This window comes from Aspergillus chevalieri, chromosome 8 (genome assembly GCF_016861735.1).
Source record: "Aspergillus chevalieri M1 DNA, chromosome 8, nearly complete sequence".
Lineage (NCBI taxonomy): Eukaryota > Fungi > Ascomycota > Eurotiomycetes > Eurotiales > Aspergillaceae > Aspergillus > Aspergillus chevalieri.
The window spans coordinates 1,721,545-1,739,281 of record NC_057369.1 but is presented as its reverse complement, the minus strand read 5'-3'; the positions used below and the strand labels follow the sequence as shown (position 1 = coordinate 1,739,281).

Here is a 17,737-nt window from a genome sequence, read left to right as displayed (position 1 = left end):
TTTGTATAGCATCTTGCGTTCACCCACGGGGTTACTTCACTATGAGCTATGAGTAAACTTTAATGATTATCTCGATTCTATGTACGAACCGTATAAAACGAGAAATAAATATTTCCAATGCCTAACGCTAATCGCAAAATGTATCACATCTAAGGTATTAAGCTAACGCATACGCCGTTCCAATAATCGAAAATATAAGGATAGAGTGAGGAAAGCAGGAGTAAGCCAACCGAGATATATATATTCCAGTCTATATCTACAACGACGATCCCCCAAAAGTCGTAGTCCCATTCGGCGACTCCCACCACGGCTCTATATCAGCAAGACTTGGTATCGTCGATGCTTCAGCATACGAGGCCGAATTCCCCGGTATTTGGGGGAATTGGTTATTCGCCAGTCCCTCGGAGAAGAGCTGGAGATCTGAGTTGCGGATCCAGTCTATGTCTTCGGATCCAGTCTGGTTCAACGGGGGTGGTATTGCTTGAGCTTGAGATTGTGGTTGGGTAGAAGGTGGTGTTGTGGGGATAGCGAAGGCTTGGTTCTTGTTGGCACTGTTGCTGTTGCTGTTATTGGCAGCAGCAGCAGTAGGAAGAGAGTGGCCTGAAACAGAGAGTCGGGTCCTTTTTCTCGACGGGTCCACTTCTGAGCGGCCTTGTGCTGGCGGCTGAGATGATTGACGATTTCCCATTTGACGTTTCGCACCAGATCTGCGCATATGCGCTTGCCATCTTCGTTGGAGACTAACCAGGAAGTCTCGTGTGCGCTTCGCGTTTTCGAAAGACTGCCCCAGTTCATCTAACGCACGGAAGCAGAGGTTGAGATATGCAACCATTTCCGCACGGGTGGTTCCGTTTTCGTTATTATTGGCTTTACCGGGGGAGATAGTGACGTATAGGAGCATAAGGGCGGCGCTAAATATAATGGCGACGACCTGGTTGTTCATGCGGCGGAATGTATAGTGTTTTTCGTAGATCTGGAGTAGTCTGGCGACGGCCATGGATGATTCTATGCACATTCTTCGAGCGTGGTGGTAGCCGGGTCCTTGGCGCGGACTGCGCGGCTGGATGTAATGTTTCGAGACCCAAGGTCGGTGGGTGAAGATGACTATTTGATGGTATTGCATGCTGGTTGATGTTAGATTTTTGGTCTTCAAGGGCATATTTAATGGTGGCATACTGAAGCATCAAAAGATGAGGCAATATTGGAACAGCATCGTTTCCAAGATCAACCTGCAATGTCGATGGCAGATTCACTTTCCAAGCAAACAGGTCTTCGGTTACTCTGTAACACAACCTTTGCAGATCATGCCTGGAGATATCAGAGCATCCGTAGCTAGAATATGTCAGTTACCTCGAGCGCGGGGGGAGACGAGAATCAGACATACAGAATATGACCCACGGGAGATATGATTTCCCAAAGAACCGCAAATTGTCTGCTGATCAATTCATTCGGATTCTTCAATCCAGCAGGAGGCACTTCTGATTTGGCGTGGAGACCGTAAGGATACCAAGTCCCTTCTTTCTCGGCCGCTATGTCCGAGGCAGGTTTTGGGACGGTGATGTCTCCAGTATTCAAACGGAAAGGCCGCCCTAGGTAGAACCCCCAGAAACTTCACAGTGTTAGTCACGCAAAACCGATCAAAAGGGTCATCTCAACTCACTGGTCGGCAGTATAGCTTCCCCAGAAAGCCACTCGACGCACATCGGCTTCGAAGGCACTTATGTCCCCTTTGTCGACATAACATGTCGTATCAAGATGCAGTCCAAGGTCGAAAGCAAGTCTCATCGACATTCCTGTCCGTACACTATGTCAGCATTCTAGTTTTCCCGCTCCCCTTGTCTCATACGTACCACTGTAAAGCCATCCACGAGCATCACGGTTCGAAGAACCCTCATGACAGCTCAAAATGACAAGGGCCTGTACTGTAGCCACGCACGGGGAGTCCAACTCGATTTCCAAAAGCGCCTTTGCCCTGTCTGCAAAAAACTCCGATAGAGATTTGGGGAATGTGATAAACGTCGGATGGTAGCGTGCCTCGAAAGCACTTCCGATGGAACACCTATATCCACGTTAGATATTGGAACAATGTAAACCAGAAAACGGGCATACATCGCGTTGGTAAGCACTTCCGAATAGAACGGCGTATCATCATATTCTTCCCTCCATTTTGTCCTGGCTATCATATACATCTCTTTGTCAACCACGTAGGTGCTAGTGTTTTGCCAAGTGAAATAGAGTTCGACGAGATGGTCCTCCAACTCCTGATCAACCGGCTGTCCAACGCGCAGGTGATTCAAGATATCTTGTCCATCGTGACGGACTGTGCGCGCATCTGGGCGCTGGCGCTGTTGCGCCGCAGACACATCTACCAGGTTAAGGTTTGAGGTCGCACCGTAAAACCGTAGATGACCGTCACCGGCAATCTTCAGCGTTCCGATACGATGCGAGATCTGGTCGATCACATCCTTTTCTGCCTCGTCTTCTTCATCGCCGCTGTCGCTGTCATAGAGTCCGTTGTTCTGCGCTTGTTCGAGCAGGACGCCCGGTTGCTGAGCAATATCCTGACTCAAATACAGACTATCTGGGCTCAGACTGGTCGTTTCCGCTGGCATATTGACTCCCGCACTCTCCAAGTTGGCGTAAAGCGTATCCAAGCTCTCGGCGGTTGGGAGTGTAAAGCCCCAGCTGTAATTGTTCAAAGCCCCCGAGCTCAGCGAGAAAGGGTTCGTGGCATCTGGGCTTTTCCCTGTAGGAGGAAAAAAGGATGGATTCGAATAGATGTTCTGAGACGACGATGCCACGGGCATGCTCGATTCAGGCGCTTGATTCAACTGGCCCCCAAGAGGAGAAGTCCCGACAGGGATACTCGCAGGGGATCTTTGTGCAGGAGACTGGGCGACATTTTGTTGGGCCTTGACAGGCGGTTTGTTCTTCGAGTTGGGGCTCTTTTTCTGTACTTGCTTACGAGGAATCTGAAGAGTATCCAGTACTCGATTCATACCTGCTTCATCCTCAGGTTTCATAAGAGGAGGTTCTAGCCCATGGTCCTCGATAAATTGGTATAACTGGTCAATTCGTGCGGAGAACAGCTCCGTTGCAGCTCGGAGAGACACCCTGGAACCATGGGATAAACGGTCAGCTTCTAAAAACATGCTTGTGAAACCAACCCTTCTTTTTTGTTTATTATCCATGTCTGCGGGAAGTCAAAACTTACTTGCGCTTGTCGTCGCCATGCTGGTATTTGCAATCCTTCCCTTTTCTTTGGCAATTATTACAATGCGGGGAAGCTCCGTCGCACTATCTCGTGTTAGATTAAAAGAGAAGAAAACAGGTCCAAGAATCCTCAATCCGGATGAAAAGAAGATAGAATTCCAAAGAGGGAAAGTCCTAATCAAAATAGGCAAGAAAATCCGCAGACCCAACATACTCTAATCTTGCTCTCCCGACAAGGAACACAGGCCGTGGTGACATGCTTGCGGGGAGCCTTCTTGGACTTCTTCTCCGACTCGGGCTGCATCGCGTCAGAACCGGAATGGAATCGGCGGCAACGGGACGGAAGAAGAAGGCTCTGGACGGGTTTTGACGGGAGTGCGTGGGTGTATTTGTGTGGCCAGTGAGGAGAGACCGGGGCACTGGCGGTAGTTATCGGGGAGGAAGCGAGAAGAGAGCGAAACAAATCATCAAGTCAACCGACATCCGGATTCGATTGGATAATCACAGGCATATCCTGCATTCAGGAGATACGAGTAAATGACAAGAGAATGGCGATGAAGAAGAAGATAAAAAAAGAAGAATAGGGAAAGGTCCATTGAGGTCTGGCTGTTTTCTGTTTTGGGGCCACATGACAGGAATTTCCGGGGAGTCTCTGGTTCGCGGGGTGTTGTGGGGAAGGGCGGGGGCGGCCAATGACTGCGCTTCCATTATCAGAGTACAAGAATGTATGAAGATAGTACAATATGCTACTATGATTTTTTTTTTTTTACACTTTACACTATCTACCAGTTGCTGGTGCGCTTGAGCGTCTCGTTCTGGATCACCTCAATCCAGTAGTTGTCCGGGTCAAGGATGAACGCCACGTTTCTCATGCGACCATCGGTCAGGCGCTTCTTCCAGTTGACATTCAGGCCCTCGAAGCGATCGCAGGCGGCATTAAGGTCATCAACGGAGATACCTGAAAGCAGGATTAGCGATAAAATATCTATACAGTCCAAAAATGCACTCACAGATGTGACCAAAACCTTGAGGCTCCGTGTTGCCATTGTGGTAAACGTTGCCCTCCTGCTTCTCCGTGCCGTAGTTCCAAGTCAACTCGAGGATACCCTCCCACTCAGCGACAGGGTTCCTTGCATCCTCCTGCAGCTGAGGGTTGGACTTGGGGTATGCCAGGAAGTAGAGGTTGAAACCGGCATCCTTGTTCTCACTGGTGCGCACCAGAGTCATACCCATAACCTCCTGGTAGAACTTCAAGCTTGTCTCAGCTGACTTAACCCGGAGCATAGTGTGGTTCAGGCGGTAGGTGCTGGGGTCCGTAGTGGCAGCCGCGAAATCCTCATCACGGCGACGGATGATTTCCACCCAGTAGCCATCGGGATCCTTGACGAAAGCAATATTCCTCATGCGACCATCCGTGAGCTTCTTCTGGAACGCGTATCCCGCGTCCTCGAGTCTCTTGCAGGCCTCCTCGATGTTGTCGACGGAGACAGCCAGGTGACCGAATCCGCGGTACGGTTCTGTGTTGCCGTTGACCACGCTGTAGTTGGGGTCACTTTCCGTGCCGTAGTTGTGAGTGAGCTCGACAACACCGTTGCGGTCCGTCCAGTGACGGTCACCCTGAAGCGACGAGGGGCCGTTGTATGCAAGGAAGTAGAGGGAGAATTTGTTCTCGGGGAAGTCGAGCTGTTGGATCTGGCTGAGGCCGAGGTATTTATAGAACTCCACTGCCAATCGTTAACTTTCGGTCTTTCCCACAAGGTCGATCTGATCTGACTTACCCGAGCGCTTCGGGTCCTTGACCCGGAGCATGGTGTCTGTAGACCAGGAACATCACGTCAGCTCCATCGATCGATTGGTTCGATCAGGACGATCATGGGACAAAGGTAGGTTACGAACGGTTGAGCTTATAAGTAGACGGGTCAGAAGCCATGGTTGCGAGAGAACGATAGGTTCCTGTTCCTGTGGCTGCATATTTGGTCAGCTTTTTTTTTTCTTTTCTTAGTCCGATCAACAGCGGGGATTGACAATGCCAGACCTTGGACAATTGATCTTTGTGGAGTGAGGACCCCGAGAGAAAAGTTTCTTAGTAGAGGTAAAGAGCGATTGGCAAACATGGACAGAAAAAGAAGAGAAGAAGTGAGCGGAGAGGAGAGAACACAAGAGAATCGCTGGAGATGATGCAGGTGGGGTAAATTCAATGCTATGACGCTATTCAGATTATTCAGCTATACCTGGCAATTAACTCCGATAGATAACGACTTGCTATGGATAACACCGAAGTATTCTCTGACTGAGACTCAGTAATAAACAGGAAAGACGCTTGGTAATTCGCGTCTGGGCTGTGGTTCAGAGAATACTGGTTTGTCCTTCTACAAACGGTCCCAAGCCCCGCAGTCCGGTATTCGAACACACGCAAAGCCCAAACACCGCCCATTTGTGAACTTGAACGATTTATGAAAACGCTTGAATCTCCAATCAAAAAGATCACTACTTCTAGAAACCAAGCGGCCTGTCCGCCCTGGATGCCATTGATCAACGTCGGAGAATTGGCTCGGAGAATTAGCATACAATGCGGAGAAACAAAGAACAGGAATGAATGCAATGTGAGAGGCTAGACTAAAGTCGGGATACGTCTTGTATACTCGCTATACATTTAAAAATCGGAGAATTAGTACCATCTGATCAGTGAAGTTTGCATTGATTTGTACATGGACTACAGACTGGCCAATAGGAGAATTCTTCCGGAGCTACATCCCCAATTCATGGTCTACCAGTATCACCTGCAATGGCATACACGATACTGAGGATGGACAAGGACATATGTATATATATCGATTCGGCCCTCCCTTTCCAGAGGGTATATCAAATAGCATAGGCCATTATCGAGACACCCAGCATGGCACAAATCCCAGAGACCCAGACCGTCGCCCTTGTCCGTACCCTCGGTGGCAATGTCGAGTTCCTCGAGAAGCACCCTGTTCCAAGAGCCGGTCAAAACGAAGTATTGGCTAAAGTACTCTACACGGGAGTCTGCCAAAGTGGTACGCATTTCCCCCATAGCTATTGAAATAAGAAGCCATCGACTGATGGACTGTTTTAGACCTGCATACCAAAAATGGTACCGCGGCTGGTGCCGACGGCAACCCTATCACGAAGATCAAGCTTCCACATATTGGTGGACACGAAGGCGTCGGACGTATCGTGGCTGTAGGCCCCGGCTGCGGACAAGACTTGAAAGTGGGAGGACTTGTCGGGATCCGGTTTTCAAGTCGCATCTGCCGACGCTGTGAATTCTGTCTTGCGGGGACGGAGCAGTATTGTGTGAAGGGCACGAATCATTTACATCATGAGGATGGGTGCTTCCAAGAGTATATTGCATTGGATGCGGACTATTTGACCATTCTACCGGATGATCTTGACCCAAGTGTCATTGGGCCGGTGCTTTGTGCGGGAGTCACGGCTTATAAAGTACTCTTCCCTTACTTGGTCCCGTATGATGGTGCTAACTGACATAGGCTGTTTTGAACACGAATGTCAGGGCCGGAAACTGGCTGGTCGTCGTGGGCGCTGGAGGTGGGCTTGGTCATTTAGCTGGTGAGTATACTAAACTGGAATCATTGCCCGCTTGTACTGACGTGAAACAACAGTACAATACGCAAAAGCCCAAGGAGCACTAGTAATCGGGGTCGACGCCGCAGACAAGCGTGACTTTGTTCTCAGGCTCGGTGCTAAACATTTCATCGACTTCAAATCCACTGACCCGGCAAAGCGCGTTCAAGAGATTACTGGACTGGGAGCGCATACGGCAGTGGTCACGGCCGGTAGTGCAAAAGCGTATGCGCATGCGTGTGACATGCTGCGTGTTGGTGGTACGCTGAGCTGTATCGGGATTCCAATGGGGCGCCCGTGCTTGGAAACTCCTATCTGCAGCGTTGTGATCAAGGGTCTACGTATTACTGGTAATCTGGTTGGGTCATTGAAGGAATGCTTGGAAGCGGTAGATTTGGTTCGTAGAGGTGTGGTGGTACCAGAGATCAAGATTCGGGAGTTCAAAGACTTGCCGCAGGTATATGATGAGATGGAGAAGGGTGACATTGCTGGGAGGATCGTGCTGAAGATTGGCGAGTAGATCCAGTAATTATTTTTGTGATCAACCAAATGAAAAGTCATGGATCTCCGATATACCACTTCTCACATTATTTGCAAAATCCAGGCGCTCATCAATGCCGTCGTTGCTCTGTTCTTCCACAGACCATCTCTCGTTCACACCAAAATGTAAAGCACGAGCTGGAGCCTTTACCAATGCCTCAGCGGTTTTTGCATGAAGGATTGAATTTAGCACCGAATCCTGTTCCAGAAATGGTAATAACTTCTGATAAAGAGCATGCAACAAGTCTTGAGGGCCAAAGTGAAAGCCCTGAAACGATGAAAGAATGGAAGATGTACACAACACTGTGTCTGCAAGAGAGTTTGCAATCTCAAAGCACTTCAGAAGCTATATTGATCCAGTCAGCATCTCATACGGATGCTACTGACATTTTGACATACCTGATCACGGCCCAGGGGAAGCAAATCGGACTTGGAAAAACCCTGTAATGAGCGTAGCAGATCCCGGCCGACATGGACCGGGAACCTAAAAGTCATCAACTCCAAATACGACGTAGAAGAAAGTAAGTGTTGAGATAGAGCCTCTTGCCAAATGATCATCCGCATCCATTCTTTGGTGATACAGTAATCTGCTATTCGTGTGGCCGCCCGATCACCTTGGCCCAGGGAGAGCATCGACAAAGCAGCTTCTGTCTCCCTTAGAGTGTTGACAGAGAGACCATTTGAGTCACTTCTTCTGATAAGAACGTCATCAAAGGCCGCGAATAATCTTGCATGCTCAAGCAAGCCCTGCACGTGAGTGTTCTCAGATGCCTGTGTCCGGTCTAACAAGCAAGTTGGACTCGCATAAGACGGTTTCAGGCCAAGATGCATAGCATAGCCCCTACAAAAAGTATGTATGAGCACCGATACATCTAATTAGCACACCCCAAACTGGTTGGATACCTTTCCGACACCCATAGAAGAGTAAATAGAATATCGCGGTTCGCAATCACATCCTCATCTGTACCCCACTTCTTTGTTACCATACCGTCTTCATCTAGCCTCAGCAATCTGGCACTTGAAATAGCTTCCTGTATAAACAGCATGGCCGAATTTCGCTTATTGATCTTAGCATGGTACACGTGTAGGAACAGCGAGACAAGCACAGAGCGCGCATCAAGGTTCTCCCTAAAGTCTATTTCTTCGCGCAGACGCAGACACTCCGTTGCCAAGAGATTACTGTCGACCTCTCGATCTTCATTCATGAGGGGTACGAGTTGAAGCTGTGCCATTGTTGCTGCGCAAAGCGCCAGAGCCAAGCAGTACGTACTCGGGTCATTACCACCCTCCAGCCTCTGCAGAAGCATTTCGGCATTGACCACTGGCCAAACACTGTAGGAAGAACGTTGGTATCTGCGCATAATGTAAGCCAAGGTTGTCTGAGGAATCGTCTGGCTCCACGGGTGCGCCGAATCGGGTCTCCTCTCAATAACAGAACCGTCTCTCGGAACGGGTTCAGCAGGGGTATTCGCTGAGACACCACAACTGCCAGACATGCTGTCGCTAGGAAGATCAGCAGCACGCCGGAACTTCGGACCCCTTTTGCGAGCTGGCTTGAAGTAAGTGCAACTGACCTGTTTTGGCCCACTTCGACAGGTGTCGCAGGGCCAGGTCCCGCTGCATCTCACCTTGCGAGATATACACCCATCGCATGCACGTTTTGTAGGACGAAGAAACATGGATAACGTTGATATAGAGTTATGGACCTGGAAAAGAGATAGAGACAGAAAGAGTGCTGGATGGTTGTCTTTAAGTGCAGTGCGGGGAACTGGCTGTCATTGGTGATACTAAAACATACTAAGCTCCAGTATCCCAGCAGTCAGATCATTTTGGTCAAGGAATATCCCGGTATTCTAATTAAGAGAATGTGTTTAACATCATATGGACTGTATACTGTATGGATTTTGTAGTTGTATATCGGAGGCAGTTTGACTACTCCACACAGTACGGTTGACATAAAAGTCAATCCCACCACAGAAAAGACGCACGATTCCATGAATAAAAGCAATAAATTTTCAACTATAATTCGAAATAATATAATAGAATACCATAATATCAATCGATCTCAGAAATCTGACTGTATGTAGCACTGGCCCAGCGCATCACCGCCAACTGGTCGCCAGATCCCCGACTCCATCTTTCCTTCTCTAAGCAGCGGCCAACCTCACCTCTTCCAATTCCCTCTCTTTGACTTTCACCAACACCCATTCGTCCAGCACAACACCTTTCAAATCCACCTGAATCCAATCGCATTGCATCGCAGAATTGACTCCATTCACTTGTGCAGAAGGTTCCATCACGGTTGTCGTGTTTAATCAAGGTTGGTGGCAGTTAAGCCTCTCCCGGGAGATAGATACATCCAATCAATCTTCAGTTTCCTGCTACGTTCTCCTGGTTTGCATCATTTCTCTTCTTTTTCTGTCTTATTCTTGTTTCTTATTTGGCCCCCGCGAGCCCTGGTTCAGCGTCATTAGTGACCCGTCAGGCTGTTTTGGCATATCGTCTGATCGCTTACGGGCTGTTAGGCATCATGCCTCACACTCCGGCGTCAAGGACTGTGGATTAGCCCTCAAGGCGCCAATCCGTTATCCAATCTTCGCTTAGTTGCTGATCTGAACTCTTTTGGTCACGGGCGTTTGTGGTCGTGTGCTCTTTTACCCGATTTCTTACTTCTGCTCTCTTTACTCCCTCCATCTACTTCGATCCATTCTGATCTCACTGCTTCATTCATTGCTTCATTTCGCTGTTCTTGTTTCAAATACGAAAGAAGTAAGGAGAAAAGAAACCATGGCTGAGTTCCAACATCCAGTTCAACCGGGCTACTTCACCCAAAAACAAGTCGATACCCACGAGGTCGGCTTTGTTCCCTACTGGGCTCGCAGCCACGTCCAATACGCCCAGAATCTACTGGAGTGTTCAGACGAACCTATCGAATACGATCACGAGGACGAAGACTATCAGGACAACTGCTTCTTCTTCCCGGAGGATTGTTCCTGGTCCCCGCCTAAAGACTGGGCTATTGACGATAACCCCGAAACTGAAACCGATAGTACTACTGAAGGCAGTCGTACTGAATCTGACTACGAAACTGAGAACGACATCTACATCTACGACGACGACATGATTCCCGGTCTACCTGACATCAAGATGCTCGATGCAGAGGCGTTGAGCGATCTGCTCGAGGATAACCTCTCCCCGCCAGAAATCACCTCTATGATGTAAACCCCTCTTCCCTTTTCCATCCAGATATCGAGAGTAACTAACAAAGACAGGGTTTTTGCAACAAATGGTGCCGTCTTTGCCCACGCATCTTCTTTCCCATCTCGCCAATTGCGCAACCTGAGCGCAACTTACGGCGCTGCCTACACCTGCTATGCCAAAACTGTGTCCAGCGGCAACCTCACCGGTGTGAACCCGGCTAGTCATCCATCTTCCTATATTACCGCACAATCTGTGTCGCTGGGCGATGTGGGCTCTATCGTCTTCGAACTCGATGACTCGGTTGCTGTCGTCACTCGTATCGCGGACAAGGTTCTCTTAGCAGCTATCGGACCATCGAAATTGCCGCAACCACAAAATGACGATATTAATGACGATGGACTCATTAGAAACAGGTCATCAAACAATCTCCACACCGCGGATACCGCTACACCAGACATTAACAACAACACCACTACAAACGCGGACGCCCTAACCGTCAACCTCGAAACACAATATCAAATTGACCGCAGTTCTGACCTTGCCCGTCTCGAAAGCCTGAACCTCTCTGCTTCCCCTGCTATCCTGTTGGCACTGGAGTCGAAATCTGCTGCATTGGGGAAATTCTTAGGTCAGAAGTTGGCAGATTTGGAGAGTCCGGATGATTTTTAGCCTTTTTACCCCACTCTACACGTGTTTTATGTGTGCTGTGTCTATTAACCTTTTCTCTGTGTTGTCTATATTACTTTCACTCTTTTCTCTACCATACTGTGTATCTTTGGATTGGCGTTGGTAACGAAATGAATGACTTATTAACTCGATGCTTGATAGCAACCGAGTGCTTATGATTACGATTGAGTTTTCCTACAGCCTACAACTAGGATGCCAATGGACTTGAATCTATCGTCACTTGTGAATAAGTAGAGAAAATATGTGCATGTCACTAACTCTTGACCCAAATTAAATACAAATTATTAAACCATATAATCTGGTAAAATAAACCAATCAACGACCAAAGCGTATGCAAAACAAGTCGTGTATAGTCGTATATCAACAGAGAAGAAATTACAAAGAGAAAATTAAGCCTTCTTCTCACCCTCTCCAACAGCGCTACCTCCAGGACCCATGTGGAAATGTCCATTACCAGAGCCTGTAGTAGGAGCCGGCGAGGTGGGCGTCTGAGCAGGAGCCTGAGACTCCGTAGCAGCCTTGGTGTCGAGCGAGGGAGTATCAGCGGCAGCAGCACCGGCTTGCTCGCCGTTCTTCTCGCTGTAGGCGGGCGGGTGGTTCTCTGCAGGAGTAGCAGCGGCGCTGCCCTCAGCAGCGGGGGTGGCGGGTGTTGTTACGGCGGGGGAAGCAGGGGTGCTGGCTGCGCTGGCGGAGGTGTTGACGTGGGTAGGGCCGCGGGTAGCGTCCTTGATGACGGTCCACCATTTCTCAGCGTCGGAGGGGGTGTGGGCTTTGAATTGGAGTTCGGTGGTGGTGTGGAAGGCGTTTCCGACCTTGCTGCCGGAGACGTCTTTGCCCTTGACGCTGAACTTGCTGCCGTCGATGGCGCCGATGATGCAGTCGGGAAGGTAGAGGGAGAGTTCGGGGGCGGGGTCGCGGCGGAAGTCGTCGTCGTCTTTAAATTCGTGCAGGTAGCGTGCTGGAGACACGACATAGTAGCCTGAGTTGTAGCCCTTGATCATGGCGCGGGACTTGCGTTCGAGGGAGCCCTCGATGAGCGCTTTGGTGGCGCGGTGATCTTGGTTGGGGAAGGTGATGTTGGAGAGGGAGCGGGGAGGGGCGTCGGGGTTGACGAGGACGTGGTCGTTGCGGGTCATGAAGTTGACCCATTCGAAGTCGGGGGGTACGCGCTGGGCGGAGCCCAAGATGTCGGCGTACATGTTCTTCTGGCGGTCGAGCTGGCCGCCCATGAATGTGAAAAACTGCTCGAGAGCGCCCTGGGCGGTCTGGATGACGTGTGCTTCGAACTGCTGGAAATTGTTTTGCACTGCGATGATGTCCTGGCGGTTGTTGTTCTCCTCGATGACCTGTTTGTTCAGGCGGTGGTTGACACCCCGACGCAACATGTAGGGATCATGAGAATGCTCAATCTTGTTTCCGGCCGCCGCATCGAAAGATGCCACCTGCTGGGCCAGCAGCTCGATATGCTTCTGGGTGACACTACGAGCCTTGTCGACGGCCTTGGCACCCTTGGAGGCACCGCTCTGCACCTCCTTTCCCTTGGCCTTGATTTCCTTATGCAGACGCTCGAGAACGGGAAGCACGGAGCCCTTGAGGTTCTTCTCGGTGTCCAGGTGCATATTCACAATTCCCTGAGTGTTGGACCGGATGTTTTCGAACAGACTCGCGATACCGCCGGTGCTCTGAGAGAAATGATGTCCCTCTTTCAAGGGGTCGTTGACAGACTATCGCTCACATCAACCACTGTCCACTAACCAGATATCAAAAACAGATATACACACCTTGAGGATCTTCTCATAGTCCTTCGACTGCGACTTCTGCACCTTGGCCGTCACACTAATATAGTCCTCCAAGTATCCGCACATGTGCTTCCAAGCCCGGAGACGTTCGACGAGCAGGTTTGTCGTCTGCTCAATAGTTAGTCAATTCCCTTGTATCCTTCCATTTCCATCTGAAACATACCTCACTGCTGTCCGAATCCGGGATCGCCTCATCGTCACTCACGGACGTCCGACGGGTGGCCGTCTCGGTAGTGGTGCTGCGGATGGTCGAGGAACGAGTGGGGAGGGTAGCTGTGGGACTGGTAGGAGTCGACATTCTGAATGCTCTTGTCGAGGATAAGAAATAATGTAGATTAAAAGGTGGTTAAAGGGAGATAGAAAGAAGTGAAAAAGAGAAGACCAGCTGATGTCCAAAGAAGCCAATTAACCGCCAGCCGCGTGAGGGGGACTAGTGCCAATGATGGGTGGGGAAGCGCTTGGATCAGAGAAAAGGATAAAGGTATTAAATTAAATACTCCGTAAAGATATTAAAGATATAGCATTTGCACAGACAAAAAGAACACAAGAATTGAGCAGACTCAAGCCCAACAAATACTGTCGATTCAACACTTGGGCAGCGATCGGCCGACCGATGAGGTCACTTCCTACCAATTTTCCTCCGCGACCCCTCCATAGAGTGTGTAAAAGTGTAGTGGGATATCCAGGCACACATAGACCTAACTCCGGAAACACTTATTGGCCACTGTCCAATTTCAAACCCCAAGTTCCGAGCATTTTTGGGTTCCCAGTAGTAGTACTAGTAACCCGATTATTGTCCACACATCCACACTCTGTTCATCAATGGCCAGATCTAGCTGCTGCGCCACACTCAGATGAATTGGCCAATTGCCGGCCGATCAGGGTCTGGGATCACATGACGCCATTGCAGGGCCAATTACGGTGGGGTGATGCCAAAAATTTCCTGCTTGGGTTAGACTCACCACAGCCACGAATGATATCATAGTATTCGATTTCTACAGATACGCAGAATACGGCATTCGAGGTAATGTGAGGAAAAAAAAGTAGTCTTGAGTCATGTATAGAGATCCCAATGCTATGCTAGAGAAATTGAGGTGAGAGATGTGCAGTCATCAAGTTTTGCAGATGCGTGATGAAAATACATAAAAAACGTAACTCATGCGGGCCAATCAGTGTATGCAGGCACTGCTGGCGTTGTATCATTCCTGTCATCCGAAACCAATTCCGACTCCTTTAAAAAACACAGAATTTCAAAATATCCGTCTATATGGTAGAACGCCAATCCCAAAAAAGTAAATAGAGAAATATTGAAGAGAATTCCTTCCGTCTAATCATGAAGATGACCCGCATCCTCATGCTGGTGAAAACAGTGTGAACCTCCTGGGTAGGCTCCACTCAATGATGCATATTAGGTAGGTGTATGAATTTTTTTTAGGCCCGAGCCTGAAAGACGCGGAGGTTGCGGTCCTCATCATCCATTTGACTGGGCGAGCGAGATTGGAATAGGGGTCGTTGTGGTACTTCCAGCGTCGGACATTGGTTTTCCGACGACCCGCGAGCCGAATCCCGAACGTACGCCCGTTGCGGTGATTGCGGAGGCGTCGGGGTGCGAACGTCGTTCGCAACAACGGTGTTGTAGTCGGGAAGCGGATCGTGTCTTCGTAGATGTATGTTTGACCGCAAGGCCGTGTCGTAACTGGGCACGCGACTCAGAGTTTCGAGCTCTGAAGAGTGGGGATGGAACGGTGTGGCCATGCCCGACGGAATGGGATGTTGAAAATGCTCATGCTCACCCTCGTCAGAAGCCCGTCGGGACAGCACGGGACTTGCCGGGGTGTGAGAGGTCGAACCCGAAGACGGGCCAAAGTAATCGTGAGGCACCCCCAATCGCGAGTCAGGGTGGCTCTCCGGCTCTGACGGCGTAAGATGGCTGGCCTGACTGAGTCGGTTGGTGCGGAGGTTCGCCAGACGATGGTGCAAGGCTGACGCAGAGATATCACTGTTGGTCAAAGCATTCATCGAGGCCAGGTTTTCTGCTGACAAGTTGCGACTGAGCGAGCCAAATGGCGTACCCGGGCTACTCATCGGACCAGGAGTCCGGTAGCCACTGGGATCGACGTCGCTGTATAGCTGATCGAACTGGTGCTCGCCGTACAGCGGTGGTGCTTGTCCAGCGATGTCTTCGATGGCCCTCTGCGCCGTTTGAGGGCTTTGATCGACTAGGTTGTTCTCGTCGTCGAAGGGCAGGTTGGGGGAGATATAGACCGAAACGGGAAGCGTCGCGCGTAGCTGCACGAGTTAGAAACTTCTTTCTTTTCTTTGAATGGCGTGCTGCTTACCTCGCTGACATGACCATCGGGATTATGAAGCTGGATTCGGAACTTGAGCTTGTGCCGGATCTTAATGCCTCTAGTGTCGGTGTCTTGCAGACACTTCGTAAGAGTCTTGGGTAGAACGAGGTTGCGTGAAAATTGATAGCCTTCGGCAGACTCGTCGATGATCTCCAGGTCGTTGTCCGGATCAAACTCATGCTCATCGGTGACAATCGTTCTGGTGTTCTTGTACGAATTGCGGAAGGATTCGGGATCATCAGGATTCAGGGTGAGATCGTGAGTCTCAACAAGTTGCGAAACGATTTGTCCAATGCGGAGGCCTTTAAGGAGGGGTATTAATTTGAAATCGATCTGAAGGTTGGTACCGAAAATGACGGCTTTCGTAGGAGTGCTAATCGAGTATTCGATCTTGTTCGGCCAAATGTTTTCCACCGACTGGAAATTCAACAGTTAACTAACTTTTGACCGGTTCAATTGGATTTCAATGGAAGCTTACCATTGCATGTGACAGCTCAAGCGCGCTGGGTTCCAAAGTCCGGATGATCCGCAGCGGCTTGCGAACGACAATATCCTTCGCATATTTTCGATTGATCTCCGCCTTGAACCGGTACGTCACGTAGGTATCTGTCAGGCCCTCAACGCTCTCCGGTAGAGAACCATCGAGGACGACATCGAATGGGTATTCGTAGTTTCCGGCGCGAAGCGTTTCGGTCTTGCCTTTACCGGGCTCCCTGAATCGCCACGTCTTTTCATAAAACGACTTTTCCCTCCAGTTCTTCCGGCCGCCACCAGCAGAAGTCGATGGGAGATGCCAGCTGCGACGCATTAGTATCACAGAATAACAAAGTGAAACTGCGGGGTGCAGGAATTGTATAACTCACCACACACGCGAAATCCCCGTTAAATGTAACCGAAGGTGTTTGATAGTGAGGGGTTCTGATAGACACAGCAAAAGACGACCGGTGAGATGGGCGCTGGCGGCTTCATGTTCGCTGCCGCGGAAGACAATGTAATCTTCGTCCAATCTAAGCGGTTACACAGTCAGCATTCTGTCGCGATTGTGCGCAATTGCAGCCGATTTCACGATAAGGAATCAGCTCACCGAATGTTGAAGTATTTGGCGTAACTAGCGCTCTCTCTGTTTCCAAAGAGACTGAACGCCATGGCGGAGGTGACGACAACAGCTGCAGGCGGGCAGCTGTCCGAAGATTACAGTCTAGTCACTGATAAGGGGAAAGGAGGGGCACCGCGGAGCAACACGAATAGACACGCGATCGTATAAACGAGGGGGTCGACGAGGAGAAGTGAAACTGAGGGACTAGTGCAGTAGAAGCGAAGGTATGTAGGAGAAAGGGAGACAAAAAAAAGGTGCCCGCAACGGGAATGGTTGTTGGAGAAGAACCGAGAGTGGCGAGCAGAGTAATGAAAATGATGAAAGAGAAGGAAGGAAAAGAAGAGAAAGGTCAATCATATAATATAGTCTGCGCAATCCATGGAATATAATTAAAAAAATAAAAACAGCAGATCCCACGGCCAGATCACGCTTTTTTTTTTTTTTAAGAGGGATGCAAAAAACGGTTACGCGTATTGCGACTTTTGCCTTTTTGGTTAATTACTCGTCCGCTTATTCCCTGAATTTTCATCCCACCATAAGATCTGCAGGAACTTGTGTGTTCTATAGTATGGAATAGAGTGTAGAGAGGTTTATCTGCAGCCATATCACACTGCATATCACCGTACCCTGGATAATACAAAAGAGCTATGATGTCCCCTTTACATCGTGAATTCAATTCCTGATTTGCAAAACAATCAGGGCTGAGTTTCATGATCGACGTGCTTGTATCATATCTCCGTGGAGTGATGGTGTGATTGCTGAGATTTGGTCTCGTCCATGTGTGTTCAGGTACCCCTACACCAGACAATCATGAGATTACGACGCACACAATGCAGAGACATGCATCTTGGACCTTCCCATTTGTACTTGTAGACCTCCTTTTCTCGGCTCAGCATTATGATACAGAACATACACATGGAATAACCTCGGAGGGAAGGCCGTTTGCACGGGCGGTTTCGGGAGGGGGATCATCCCGGGACTGTGATTCCGGAATTCGGCAGCAGTCACTAAAGATAATGTTCCTGGACAGAGATTTGAGTATTCTTTTGTAAGACCAGAGTGATATCAATGAGAGAGCCCTGGCACGAGACATCTAGAACACGACCGTTGACGCAAGCGCGTGACATGATCTAACCCATGCGCCATATCAACCTATTTTATACCAAGGATATTGCATACTGTTAAAGAATTCTGTATGATTTATCCGAAAAATCCCAATCAAGCAGGTCCCTAACAACACG

General features: G+C 49.4%; 7 protein-coding genes across 7 annotated transcripts; 2 read left to right on the top strand and 5 right to left on the bottom strand.

The window, feature by feature from the left end:
- Positions 1 to 256: 256 nt before the first annotated feature.
- Positions 257 to 3,517, bottom strand: ACHE_80581S (transcription factor domain-containing protein; the record flags this gene model as incomplete). The annotated part of the gene is made up of 8 exons (XM_043283968.1): positions 257 to 1,124; positions 1,177 to 1,332; positions 1,385 to 1,609; positions 1,661 to 1,793; positions 1,851 to 2,059; positions 2,110 to 3,114; positions 3,215 to 3,297; positions 3,428 to 3,517. 8 exons carry the CDS (start codon positions 3,515 to 3,517, stop codon positions 257 to 259), a joined length of 2,769 nt encoding a protein of 922 aa, XP_043141194.1.
- A 478-nt stretch (positions 3,518 to 3,995) lies between these two features.
- Positions 3,996 to 5,327, bottom strand: GLO1 (lactoylglutathione lyase GLO1; the record flags this gene model as incomplete). The annotated part of the gene is made up of 5 exons (XM_043283967.1): positions 3,996 to 4,171; positions 4,224 to 4,937; positions 4,992 to 5,027; positions 5,110 to 5,178; positions 5,249 to 5,327. The coding sequence occupies 5 exons, from the start codon at positions 5,325 to 5,327 to the stop codon at positions 3,996 to 3,998; spliced, it is 1,074 nt and encodes a 357-aa protein (XP_043141193.1).
- A 782-nt stretch (positions 5,328 to 6,109) lies between these two features.
- ACHE_80579A (zinc-dependent alcohol dehydrogenase) lies at positions 6,110 to 7,342 on the top strand (the record flags this gene model as incomplete). The annotated part of the gene is made up of 4 exons (XM_043283966.1): positions 6,110 to 6,254; positions 6,314 to 6,681; positions 6,729 to 6,807; positions 6,861 to 7,342. 4 exons carry the CDS (start codon positions 6,110 to 6,112, stop codon positions 7,340 to 7,342), a joined length of 1,074 nt encoding a protein of 357 aa, XP_043141192.1.
- A 21-nt stretch (positions 7,343 to 7,363) lies between these two features.
- ACHE_80578S (putative C6 transcription factor) lies at positions 7,364 to 8,858 on the bottom strand (the record flags this gene model as incomplete). Its single annotated transcript, XM_043283965.1, has 3 exons — positions 7,364 to 7,708; positions 7,762 to 8,203; positions 8,266 to 8,858. The coding sequence occupies 3 exons, from the start codon at positions 8,856 to 8,858 to the stop codon at positions 7,364 to 7,366; spliced, it is 1,380 nt and encodes a 459-aa protein (XP_043141191.1).
- A 1,291-nt stretch (positions 8,859 to 10,149) lies between these two features.
- On the top strand, positions 10,150 to 11,232 carry ACHE_80577A (uncharacterized protein; the record flags this gene model as incomplete). Its single annotated transcript, XM_043283962.1, has 2 exons — positions 10,150 to 10,580; positions 10,635 to 11,232. 2 exons carry the CDS (start codon positions 10,150 to 10,152, stop codon positions 11,230 to 11,232), a joined length of 1,029 nt encoding a protein of 342 aa, XP_043141190.1.
- Positions 11,233 to 11,639: 407 nt separating this feature from the next.
- ACHE_80576S (PH domain protein) lies at positions 11,640 to 13,347 on the bottom strand (the record flags this gene model as incomplete). The annotated part of the gene is made up of 3 exons (XM_043283961.1): positions 11,640 to 12,974; positions 13,032 to 13,157; positions 13,213 to 13,347. The coding sequence occupies 3 exons, from the start codon at positions 13,345 to 13,347 to the stop codon at positions 11,640 to 11,642; spliced, it is 1,596 nt and encodes a 531-aa protein (XP_043141189.1).
- Positions 13,348 to 14,480: 1,133 nt separating this feature from the next.
- On the bottom strand, positions 14,481 to 16,546 carry ACHE_80575S (arrestin family protein; the record flags this gene model as incomplete). Its single annotated transcript, XM_043283960.1, has 5 exons — positions 14,481 to 15,338; positions 15,389 to 15,817; positions 15,879 to 16,197; positions 16,264 to 16,407; positions 16,485 to 16,546. The coding sequence occupies 5 exons, from the start codon at positions 16,544 to 16,546 to the stop codon at positions 14,481 to 14,483; spliced, it is 1,812 nt and encodes a 603-aa protein (XP_043141188.1).
- Positions 16,547 to 17,737: the final 1,191 nt, after the last annotated feature.